Here is a 12520-nt window from a genome sequence, read left to right as displayed (position 1 = left end):
ATAATATACAGATTTTCAATAACAATATCAGAGAAAAACATACACCAAACAGAGGCTATTTTTGGCTCTTTGCATGGCTTTTAAATTACCGGAAAACATTGCAACATAAAAACAAATCCCCATCAACTGCAGTTTTTTTTAAGGATCACATGATTGTCTTCACTATTACAAAGAGAAAAGGGTTGCTTTTTTTTGTAAAAGTGAACTATAGCCTAGGTGACAAAGGCTGGTAGCCTAATGTGAAGCCAACATTATTGCACAATATAGGAAAATATCAAAATATTAAATTCCACATGTGTTATACAAACACGGACACAAATATCTGTAAAATTGCTATGGACAGTCAACCCTGTTTAAAACAAGTTATTTTTTTCCAAACAAAACCACTTTAGAGCATGTAACAATTTGACCAATAACAATAATATGTTTTGTAATAACATGTTTTGAATGTCCCTCCTGTTAAACCAAATGGAGCCATGGGACGCTTCAGCAGGAAAGGGCTGCCTAATAATAATAATAATAATATTAATAACAATAATAATAATAATATAACATAACATTGTCTTCGTTAAATCTACAAAATGTACAAAATGTGTATTTTTTTCCAATGAAGGTCAATCATTTAAAAACATGTGTACAGCGCATGGTGCACAGTCAGTGTTACACAGGCCTCAGCAGTGGGACGTGGTGGGAATAGTACATGTGGTGGGGGAAAGCCAGCAGTGACTGGCTGCTCGGTGAGTTTGAAGCGAGGCCCCCGGCCGATTCTGGGGCTCCGTTCTCGTGGTAAAGTATGGGAACACGCACAATCCTCTGCGCCGCCGCATGGCTCATGTTGGCCGCCTCCAGCTCCGCGGCCAGCTGCCTTTTCCACTTATTCCTCCGGTTCTGAAACCAGATTTTCACCTGCGTCTCTGTCAGGTGCAGGGACGCAGCCAGGCCGGCCCTCTCCGAGCTGCTCAGGTAGCGCTTGATGTCGAAGGTGGACTCCAGCTGGAAGACCTGACTCCTGGAAAACACCGTGCGCGTCTTCTTCTTTCGACAGTGTTTTTTATCGGAGTCCAGCTCGTCCGTTTTCCTCCTCCAGTCGTCTTCCTGGTCTATTTCTTTCTTTGGCTCTTCAGAGTCACTTTCATCCAGCGCGATATCTTCGTCGGCGCTTTCCTCTTTGGCATCTTGGTCTATTTTTTGGAGATCCGGGGATCGCCTGCAGTCCGGTGCCGGCGAAACTTCTCTCAGGCTGGCCTTCTCAGACCCTAGAGGAAGGAACACAAAGGTATTTAAATGTCTTTACACTTAAACATATCCTGAAAGGCAAAACATGTTTCAAAATGAATTATAGACATTTATTATTGGCCTATTGGGGAAATAAACTATGGGAACTTTGGTTGACAAATTCACATTAAGGGATACAGCCTATACTTCCTTATATTGCATGTGGCTATTTTAAATCATACTATAATATGGCATCCCTTCCTGATATGACGTAATGGGCCTTTTGCTCTAAAATAAATCCAAATTCAGATTTTTCTAAAACATTACATTTCTCTCATCAACAAAGTTAATAGTATTTACCTCCAGTCCTGAGATGAGTCCCGAGTGTGTATGGGTACCACCAGGTAGACGCTCTCTCCAAATACTGCGCTGATAGTCCAATTCTCTGTGTGGGCAACTCAAACCGAGGGAAGGACAAGTCCCCGAGCCGAGAGAAGAAGTTGCCTTCAAAGACTCCTCTGGACGAGCCGAGGAAGCTTTTGGGCTTCGCTGGTTTGTCTTCGATGTTCAGCAGGTTCTTTATGGAGAACGGAGAGTCTTTTGCAGGTTGGCGAGTCTCTTGCGCATCAGAGTCTGCCATCACAGTTTACTGTCCGATGTGGATCACCATCAAAACTTATCTAGGAAAAGAAACGCTTGAAAAAAATGATCTTGTTTTATGTTAAAACTATGCGAGAGAGAAAGAGAGAGAGAGAGAGAGAGAGAGAGAGAGAGAGAGAGAGAGAGAGAGGTGGGAAATCAGCTGATCTGAATGAGAGCTCAGAGATCACTGCGTCAAACTCGCACTGGATTGCAATGATGAAATGTAAAATGCCATCCGACTTAAAACGCGCTCGGTCTCTGCTATTGGGCAGGTACAATAGCGAATGGGATGAATCCGCGAGGGGCTGTGACGAGAATGGACTCCAAAGAAAAAAGGGCCGCGCAAGCGTTTTGGCTTCGAGCTCAACAGTACGCAGCCACTTATCATCCAATTAGAATAAAGAGGAGAACGTCTCGGGGGTTTTGGGGCGTGCACGTGCCACAATCACCTGTTAGTAAATTGAATAAATGGTGAAGGGACTATCACACCTCAACGTGGAGCTGTACACAGTTTGGATTTGGCACAAATATTACGCACATTACGCACAGTTTACGCATTAATGCAAGCCACACAAAAAATGACTTCGACTTAAAAAAGGACATCATATGAATTTCGTTTAGCAAGATATATACATGTAATTATAGAAGATGATTCATGATTGTTTGTAGAATTGTGACATGCTGAAGATCAATGTCATTCATCTGTTATTTGAAACTGATTCGTTCCACCTGTTTGTAACCGGAAAGCAATATACCTGCATTTGTACTGCACCAGATCTCATTGACTTCAATGTAATTATATTTAGTCAGGAAGTGCTACAGGCAGACATCAAATTGAATGCTTACCATTGTGACAAAGGCTTTTCAAATCTGCTTTGTACAAAAGCTTGCAAACCCACAGAGGCAGCAGCAGGTGATGCAATGCATGATGAGGATAAACAAGTGTAATAATGGTCTGAATGTAGCAACATATATTGTATATGTGTAATTAGACCTGATTACATTTGGTCAGATTAGATGATATAACAGAAGATAAAGACACCAATTTAGCTTAAAATGTTCAGCTTTCAAACTGTTTTTCTATGAACAATGCATGTTTTAGACTTCACCAGGCAAGAGGGATTTTAAATGCTGGATTTTTCAACCTTTTCTGACCTCTGGATTGTACTTTAAATGTATTCGGCTTAAAAAACCCTGAAGCAAACACACACAAAAAGTCTGCAAGCACCTGTCTTTGGATATAGATACTTTGTTTATCATTAAGTTAACATTCTGCTCAGACTTATTTGTATAGAACGGCAAAATAAAAATAAGTGAAGATACAAAATTCAAACGAAATACATTTAAGATTCACTATTTAAACCAAACTTGAAGCAGATGCAGAGCACTAATCATAACAATTGAATTTGCTCAACCTACAAACATGCAGCCTGTCCTTTTAGCTCAGGGAGCGCTCTCCAGCTCTGAAGGACAACACTGTGTTTTGTGAAAAGCTACTTGAATCCCTGCATAATTAGAGGTCTCATAGCTGTGTTAAAGATGGGGGCGGAGAAAGAGGCTAGTTGAGCCGCGTTTGGCGATGCAGAGACAAAAGCAGATAGCTGTGTTTTCATCAGATTATGTTCATTAAGCAGGGGCTTGCACAATAGACAGAACAAGTCAGAGTGGATCAGTGGGGGAAACAAGGTCCACTCAATCAATGATTCCAAAAGAACCATGTGTTTCAATTGAGTCATTTTAGTACAATGTTTGGGCAAAACATCTAGTCTGGTTAGTGACATTTTATCCCAAGTCATTTTGAACCTGTCATTACATCTAATTACATCACACATAAAACACTATCAGTGATGACCCATGCCTAAATTATACCTTCATTTCAAATAAAATATCAAATAACTGCTGTTTGATCAGGCATCTCAGTATCAACAATAAATCAGTAAATAAAATGTTATGGTCCCAATACTAAATAGAATACTGTTTGATAATATTTTTGTTTTTTGTGTAAGTGGAATAAAAATCAAAATAAGAGAAAAATAACAAAAATGTTAAACTACTCTTAGAGAATACGTAAAACAGGTCAATGTCTTCATTAATTTTTAACTTGCTTTCTTCTTTTTTTGGGAGCACCAGTGAAAGAGAGAGCTTTGTTATTCCGTTAAAATACATTTTAATAAATGACAATATTTTGGATGTTGAATTGTAACCGTTTATAACTCTTAACCAAATGGGGATCTGAACATCTACATATTTTAGCAACTCTATCACTGCAGCGGGTATTAATCTGACAGTTATTATCCTAATCAATACATATTAGGTACTGCCAGTGATTAATGGATTCCTCATAAGATCTTTTTTTTAATAAGGGGTCATCATGGGTAATGGCTATTACAGGTCTGTTAACATAGACACAGCTTGTCTGTGTTGTGTAAAACAATAAACCTCATTTTACACGGCACATGCAGGCAGTGGAAATGTAATCAGCTGACAAATGATCAGTGAGTCAATTATACAAGGCAGGCTCTTTTCATCTGAAGCACCAGCATAATTAAATTGATATAAAATATCATTAGAGGTGACAGGCTGTTAAATGATGCGGTAATTGACTGTTCTCAGAGAGAAGCCGTCTCAACTCAGAGTGCTGCTGTCCCTCTGGAGAATGCTGCCATCTAGTGACAGAACTATGTATTCATCATAGACTGTATATATAAATTCATCTGCCTCAGTCACACCAGAGAAAGAGGGTTGATTCAGTATAATTCACATTTATTGATATTGCCAAAGTTATTGATAATCGCTCTGTACAGACAATTTCATGATGTAAATGATCTACTAGTTTTACATAACGAGGAACTGTACAGTATTTCTGGAGCATATAAGTGATTGAGAAACAGTTCACCTATTTGAGAGTATCCTGGGAAGACAGACTTTCTAAGTTATTCAGCTCAGTCACAGCCGACCCTCTGAAGGCACTGAAACATTCAAAGAAAATCAAAATCTTTAAAAATGGTCATATTGAAACATATGAATCAGTTATTCTATTCCGACATGATTCATCACCATATCTCAATAAACAGAAGAAGAATATGGACAAGAGGGGGAGGGGTAAAGCTGCAACGATTAGTCAATTAACAGAAAACAAAAGCCAACTATTAGAAAATCAATTAAAGGAAATATTTATGTAAAAATTAGATTTCCTGCTTTTATCAGTTTTATATCATATTTAACTGAATATATTTTGTTTTTGGACTGAAACACCAAGACATTTAAAGACATCAACTTGGACTTAAAGAAATTTGGATGTACTTGTTTCACTATTTTCTGACATTTTATAGACCAAGCGACTAAGCGATTAAGTTAGAAAATAATCGGCAGTTTATTTGATAACAAAGATAACCGTTAGTGGCAGCTCTATCGATATGACATTTTGTATTCCTAGACTTTTGTAAAAGTTTGACAGAAAGAAAATAGAGTAAAATATTATTGCACCAGAGCAACTTTAACCCTAAAGCTGGAGAAATGGAACCAAAACATCAGTAACATCATTAGTGCAAACTACTTAACAAAAGCAAACATATAGAACTGCAACAAAACTCTAGAGAAATTCTAGAAGATCTACAGCAAGGCATCGCCCAGAGTCATTTGAGGAGAAGGTAATAGAGTGTAACACAGCGGAGTGCAATCCCTCGGGCTCCGATGGATGTGTTCAGTGATCATACTCCTTATCAATGAACTTGGCCATAGTGGATAGCTGGATATTTGTTGTGCCCTCATAAATGGTACCTGCACATGGAGGGGAAACAAAGCATTAGGTTGAATTCCAGCAGTACAAAACAAGGTCAATTTTGTCTAATTCCTCTGCAGAAAACATGAACCTGCAGCTTTCCCCATCAGGACACAAAGGGGCTCATTATGCAGCTCAGTCTGTCGGAGCTCCAGCTGGATAACTGGGGAGCCAAAAGGCTGGTGTTGACAGGAAAAGTGACATGTTGCCCTGGCAGGTTCCCTGGCTGTGTGTTGGTATAATGGCACTGTGAGGGGTCAGACTGGGGGAATTCCTGCAGAGTCCGATTACAGCCACTAGCATCAGCCTTTCCCTCCACCCCACTCTGGTCCAATCACAAACAGCTACACCTGGCCTTCCCCCAGCACCTTCAGGAGCTATGTACTTTTCTATATTGCGGCTTAAAGTGCACCTATCATGCTATTTTTAGGCATATATTATGGGTCTCAGATATATACAAATATATAAAAACATGTCTATGATGTGTTTTTCTCAAAATATAAACAGATCATGCATTTTAGACATCCCTCATATCCCTCTATTCCAGCCCTGTTTAGAGAAACGCGGATTTTGGGTCGTTAGCTGATCAGAATTCTACCGGAGAAAAAGTTCAATTCTGCTGTGATAAAAACGCCATCCTGTTCTAAACCACATAAAGGATTATTTCTGTAACAGTATGGAGCTCAATTTGAGTTCCTTTTTTTATTTCCTGCTTTTTAAAACACATTTGCTCTCCAGTATAGGTTAGCTCTGAGTGTTAGCGATGCTTGCTAATGTAAAAAAATACCATATTACGTCCAAAACACGTCAGGCATTGTTTCTGATAGCAACTCTCTGTGGGTCCACCATCCGAAATTACGTAATATCGGCAGCAAATCTGTATCCCTCCTTGTACCCCCGTTTTTAAAAGATGTGGGTACGGAGGAAAAGAGAAAGGGTTTTATTTTCTGACGCTGCGTGAGTTCCCCGACACACCGGGGACACATATTTATGTATAAAAGACATCAAAAAGTGCATTTTGTATGATAGGTCCCCTTTAAGTCACAGTTATCTAAAAGCAGCTCTCATTAAAAAATGTAAAACAAACGTCAATATTTGTTGAGTCATGCTCACCAATTTTACAGTCTCTGTAGTATTTCTCTATGGGGTAGTCCTTGGTGAAGCCTACTCCTCCCATCCATTCGATGCATTTAGATGTTGTCAGGCTTGCAACCTGAGGAAAACAACAAATATTATGACTGATAAAGACAGGAAGAAGTTTCGTGGTGACTGAAATTATATTTTTGCAGGAGTTTCTTTGCCAAGAAAGCAGTACATAGAATAGATATTAAAAAAAACATGCAACTTTTAATTAATGAAACTATAATGAGAGGAATCAAGGTTCAGCAACACATATTGTAATGGATCGGAAAAATTGATATAACAGCAAAGTATTATAACAAGGGGGGGGGAAATCCTTAGAAAAACATAAAATGGATTTAAAAATAAAAATAAAACAGATAACACTGATGACACCAATATTTTCTAGAAATACATTTAAACACGTCCAAAACCCTCAGTGACACCATCATTGTGTTGAGGTGCGGTCACTGGATCAGGTCGTCACCTCTGCAGTGAAGTATTTGGCCATGCAGGCCTCCTTGATGAAAGGTCTCCCGGCTTCCTTCAGACGAGCAGCGTTGTACGTCAGCAGCCGACCGGCTTCAATCTGTGTCGCTACGTGGGCTATTTGGTGCTGCAAGCCCTGCAAAACAAAGAGAACCAGAACAACATTAGAACCCATGACCAAATGTGGATGAATACAAACATGTTGTGTGAAGAGGGAAGACTATTGTGAACCTGGAAGTCAAAAATGCGTTGTCCGAACTGCTTTCTCTGTCGGGTGTACGGAATAGTGTTGTCGAAGCAACCCTGTGCCAGACCAATCATCTGAAACACAGACACAAAATTAACACTCATTGGACACTTGTAATCTTGAATGGAACACATTGAGCCTGTTTTAATTCGATTACTTAAATTAAAAAGGTTTACCTGAGCGGCAATTCCAATCCTGCCCTCATTCAACATTCCAATAGCGTACTTGTATCCATGACCAATCTGTCCCAAAATGTTCTTCTCTGGTACCTGCAACAAAAAAGCAAGGACTTAGTAAAACTCACAGTGTGCATATCTTAATGGAGCAGTAAAAGGTGTTCTGTGGTACCTTGACATTGTCAAAGTTGAGCGGGCAGGTGGAGGATGAACGCAGGCCGAGCTTGTTCTCCTTCTTGCCAATCTCAAGCCCCTCTGTGTCCCGGTCCACGATGAAGCAGGTGATTCCTTTGTATCCCTGTCAAACCAAAAGGGAGTTTTTTCTTCACATTTTGTTGATCATAGCGGCACCATCTCTTTTAGTTAGAGAGGTCTCAGTTTAAATGTGACAATTTCAGTATGATTTGGCTAGTTTGTATTACATGTTAACAATCGCTATCAAGAGCTAAAATGCATTTAAGATATGAGGGAAAATCTGATTTCTTTGCGACGTGAGATGATGAAATAAGGTATATTTAAATTAAGACTTTCCTAGAGAAATACTATCAAATGTTTTATGCTGAAAAAATCGAACAAGAATAAAAAGATGTGTAGTTACTCACAGCAGAGGGGTCTACATTGGCCATGACCAGGAAGACACCGGCATGCTCTGCATTGCTGATCCACATCTTGGAACCATTGATGATGTAATAGTCCTTGTGTTTTTCAGCACGTGTCTTCAGAGAGAAGGCATCACTCCCCGACTCTGCTTCAGAGAGGCAGAAGCTTCCAATCTGTGTGACATGAAACAGGCAGCATAATGAAATTCAGAGAAGCTTAGTGTTATATGCCATACACTGAGAGCCAGTATGTCACAGTCCTCACCATGTCAGTGGACAGTCGGCTGAGGTAATGCTCTTTCTGAGCTGCTGTACCCAGGTTGCTAAACAGTGTGTTGATCAGTGTGTTCTGGATGTCACAGAGCACCGCCACAGAGGGGTCCACCTTCGCCAGCTCCTCGATGACCAGAATGGAAGAGAAGAAGGTGGAGCCAGTGCCGTTGTACTCTGGGTCAATCTCAATGCCCATGAGCTGTAAAAGTAAATTCAACATCAGAGTCAGTGGATAGAAAGAAAACACTGGATTATGCATAATGTGTGTTAATTCACAATTTAACAAATTACATACACCCTGTTCAAAGAGAGACGTCAGCACTTCCTGGTCCATTGCAGAGTTTTCATCCATCTTTGACACAAACGGAGCAATGCGTTCTTGTGCATATTTTTTAACTGTTGAAGAACAAAACACATGTAAAGAATTTCTGTCTCCAGCTGTCAGCATCAGCAGATCCTGTGTCCAGCAGATGTCCAGCTCACCTGCTTCCCTCATCATGCTCTCCTCCTCTGAAAAGGTTTGAAGGGGAGGAAAGGAGACAACCCCCTGGTCTGTGGATGTTTCTGTGGCAGGATGGGTAGACCTGCTCCTCCATCCAGCCTGACATGCACCCCATGGTCGACAGATCTGTCTGCACGACTGAAACCAGGACAGACAACAGTGTTTTAAATGTATATATGTGTACTGAAATTAATGCAAGCTTTGAACAAGAGTGCAACACAGCCATGTCGGCCATTATTCACCAAGAATATGAAGTTGATGAATTATTTCAGTGATACTCGTCTGTGTTTCATGATAGCATTAGCAGTATGCTAACAACATCAACATCGTCATAAGAGCCAGTCGGGTTATGTGACGTAGTTCAAGGATAAGGGATTCATACAGAGGAAAGCATTTTAAAAATCAGTGCCGAAACAAGACAAATGTTATTAACTGGGACAATAGTATTCAGTCTCACCTTTGAGAAAATCCTGACCAGTGGTGCAGCCATGACTTCTTACGAAATTATGTGATGCTGCTTTCAAGTGCCTCATATGACAATCGGACACTCAAATGATATGTTTTATGCGTGGTTGCTAAAACTGTTAAGTAAGTACAGCACAATCAACCAATCATGATGCCCTTTAATAGGTTTAAACAAAAAAATATGGGAGTGCTTTACTGTGTGTGAAAGAAAGGCATGCTAATTTTGAATATATGATTTGTTTTACTGAATTAAAGACCGTGTCATAGCTACAGTGATTACATGAATGGGATGAAATCCGGCTTCGTGGCAACCCGGATAAAACAAAACATTCTAAAAGGTATTTGAGAAGTGTATCACAGACAGTTTTTTATAATATTATCGTCTTTTGTAAAGGTCAATATGTAAACATTTTTTTTACCTACAGTACACGAAGGCAGCAGATGCGTTTCCGGGGACACGGAACACTGACGTATCAGCAAAAACGGAAGCTTTCACCTGTTAACAATCCAGGGCCCACTTTTCCCCTTTGTTTCTGCTGAGCGACAATGTTACTTTGACGCTGAAAGGTTGGATAAGAGCTGCGTGACGGATAGCGTTAGATAATCGTTTTTAATAATTATGAAAAGTACGATAAAGTGTCGAGCTAGCTCAGCTGGGCAATGTTAGCATTGTTGTTGCTATGAGCTAACAATCAACATACGCTGCTAACGTCCTTTCACTTACCTACTGAAGGATATCAGCAGTACAAGTTGCTGAGCTTTACACCATTCCTCTGGGGTAATTCCAGGTTCAACACAGAAGGAGGATGGAAGAGATAAAAACCGAGCCTGTGGATTTTGTTAAGGAATTTCAAGAATACCTGACACAACAAACTCAGCATGTCAACATGATCTCAGGCTCTGTTTGTGGTGAAAAGGAGTCAGGGCAGCCCTTTCAAGCCGGTAGGACTTGAGTACAATTCATTATAAACAGATATCTTTGTTAAAGGTAAAATACTAAAGTAATTGTGTGTCTGGTTTTAGTTGCCCCCAGGAGTGAGCAGAACGGTCTGGATCCTCCCTCGGTGGAGGTGAGCCTACCTGTCGAGGATGGGCCAGAAGTTCAGATAGACGGCCTAGAAAGGACCATCGATGGGAAATACAAGTGTAGCTACTGCAGCTATGCAAACAAAGGCATGGCTCGTTTAATAGAGCACACCCGCATCCACACAGGTCAGTGTTAACATTGCATTCATTCATAAGGGCAACACCATGTCTAAACATCTATCTGCATCACAGATCATTCATGGTGAACACCCTTTTTAGTGAAAAGAACAATGCTGTATAAGGTATGATTGAATCATTAGGTCCCCTGCATAAGTAAAGGATGGAAAATACATTTTAAAACAGCAACATTGTGTGAGTCTGTTCAAGATTTAAAAGCTTTTATTGTCATATGCACATAAGCTACAGTGTAGAAATGGCAATGAAATTCTTCTGACATTACATTTTGTTTTAATAGGCTCTGCTCTTTACTTCCGACAGATTTTGTATTAGTCACTTGTGAGAATATTCACACTTACCCTGTTAACGAAACTTCACCACGATCATCTAACTATTCATTTTTAATGTTTGCATTGACCTCAAATCCTAAATCTTCCCATCACTAATCATCAAGTCCTTTACTGTTCAATCCCTTGTGCTGAACACATAAAACATTGTACTTAGAACCTCATAACTGTTGACTCTTTCACAATAAAGTTTGTTTGATTATAACCATATTATTTTTGCTCTTAATTTCTTCCCTAGGAGAAAAGCCTCATCGCTGCCAGCTGTGCCCGTTTGCTTCAGCGTACGAGCGCCACTTGGAAGCCCACATGCGCTCGCACACAGGAGAGAAGCCGTACAAATGTGACCTCTGCGCCTTCTGCTGTAGCGACCGCAGCAACCTGTCTCACCACCGCCGCCGCCGCCACAAGCTCCTCCCAACGAGGGCCGTCCGCTCTCCGTTCACCAATAAGAGAATGCTGACCTCCCTGCAGAAAAGGACCGGCTCACCGGGCTTCACCAGGCGACTACTCATCAACTTAAACTCTCACTCCATGGCGATGCCAAAATCAGATTATCTGAATAACTTTTCTCACAAAATCCATCACAATTTGAACAGCAGTGAGAACTTGGATGAGAATGACCGTCACAACAGAGGTGCTAATGGTTTCACTTTTACTAACCCACTGGACCAGTTGTCTACACTTGCCGGCCAGTTAGCAGACCTCCATCCTCGTGCATCCCCAGACAGAGAGTCCTTTAAAGACGAGAAGCCCATCATCATTCACCAGATCTCTAGTGAACCTATAGCGATGTGTTCAAATCAAGTGCAGACTTCACCTCCTAAAAATGAATCTCCCACCTCAGGCTGCAGGAGTTACAGTCCTGTTCCCGGCCTGGGCTTTGACAACAGCATGAACACTCTTACTGCGAGTGTTAGCAGCCAGCCGAGCTCACCCCCCCCTGCCCTGACCACATCCGAGCAACTGCTGTTAAATAAATGCGAGCACTGTGATATTCACTTTCAGGATTATATCCTCTACACCATTCACATGGGCTGCCATGGCTACGAGCACCCATTCCAGTGTAACATCTGTGGGCACATGTGCACTGACAAATACAACTTTTCATGCCATTTTGCCCGTGGACAACATAAAAAGTGATTCCTAGCATTAGTTAATAAAGGAGTCTTGAATCCTTATGTATTGTATTGCATCAAGGTGACTGATTTATATTTTCAATTTGTTTTCTTATGTAGAGTTTTACAATTCCCTTTTTGTTTTATACTAACTTTATTGTTGCCTTACTGCAGTTCTACATGGCTTTAAGCTTTTCATATTAGTTTTGAATTAATACATACAACGGGTAAACATACCAACAGTAACATCTTGCAACAGTTTTACAGTAAAACACATATTGAAGCTCACTAAATTGTCTTTTCAACTCATCCTACAATCAGTATTACATTGCATTACATTACATTGC

The 12520-nt window shown here is 40.4% G+C and overlaps 3 protein-coding genes across 4 annotated transcripts; 1 reads left to right on the top strand and 2 right to left on the bottom strand.

Moving 5' to 3' along the window:
- Positions 1–660: 660 nt before the first annotated feature.
- On the bottom strand, positions 661–1855 carry LOC117474001 (homeobox protein HMX3-B). Its single transcript, XM_034119993.1, has 2 exons — positions 1576–1855; positions 661–1256 (listed from the first exon to the last, which is right to left on the bottom strand). The coding sequence occupies exons 1-2, from the start codon at positions 1853–1855 to the stop codon at positions 661–663; spliced, it is 876 nt and encodes a 291-aa protein (XP_033975884.1).
- Positions 1856–4599: 2744 nt separating this feature from the next.
- Positions 4600–10336, bottom strand: acadsb (acyl-CoA dehydrogenase short/branched chain). Of its 2 annotated transcripts, none has more exons than XM_034119315.1 (11): positions 10233–10336; positions 9025–9181; positions 8837–8937; positions 8534–8740; positions 8272–8442; positions 7842–7967; positions 7670–7762; positions 7478–7567; positions 7245–7382; positions 6752–6851; positions 4600–5637 (listed from the first exon to the last, which is right to left on the bottom strand). In XM_034119315.1, exons 2-11 carry the CDS (start codon positions 9038–9040, stop codon positions 5561–5563), a joined length of 1119 nt encoding a protein of 372 aa, XP_033975206.1. In that variant the 5' UTR covers positions 9041–9181; positions 10233–10336; the 3' UTR covers positions 4600–5560. The 2 variants fall into 2 exon arrangements, with proteins under 2 accessions (XP_033975206.1, XP_033975205.1); XM_034119314.1 differs by lacking the exon at positions 10233–10336 and adding an exon at positions 9501–9607.
- LOC117473634 (zinc finger protein Pegasus-like) lies at positions 9687–12236 on the top strand. Its single transcript, XM_034119317.1, has 3 exons — positions 9687–10450; positions 10532–10720; positions 11297–12236. The coding sequence occupies exons 1-3, from the start codon at positions 10315–10317 to the stop codon at positions 12196–12198; spliced, it is 1227 nt and encodes a 408-aa protein (XP_033975208.1). The 5' UTR covers positions 9687–10314; the 3' UTR covers positions 12199–12236.
- Positions 12237–12520: the final 284 nt, after the last annotated feature.

The sequence above is a fragment of the Trematomus bernacchii genome, unplaced genomic scaffold (genome assembly GCF_902827165.1).
Source record: "Trematomus bernacchii unplaced genomic scaffold, fTreBer1.1, whole genome shotgun sequence".
NCBI lineage: Eukaryota > Metazoa > Chordata > Actinopteri > Perciformes > Nototheniidae > Trematomus > Trematomus bernacchii.
Note: the sequence above shows the minus strand (reverse complement) of the source record. Positions and strands in the feature narration are given on the sequence as shown.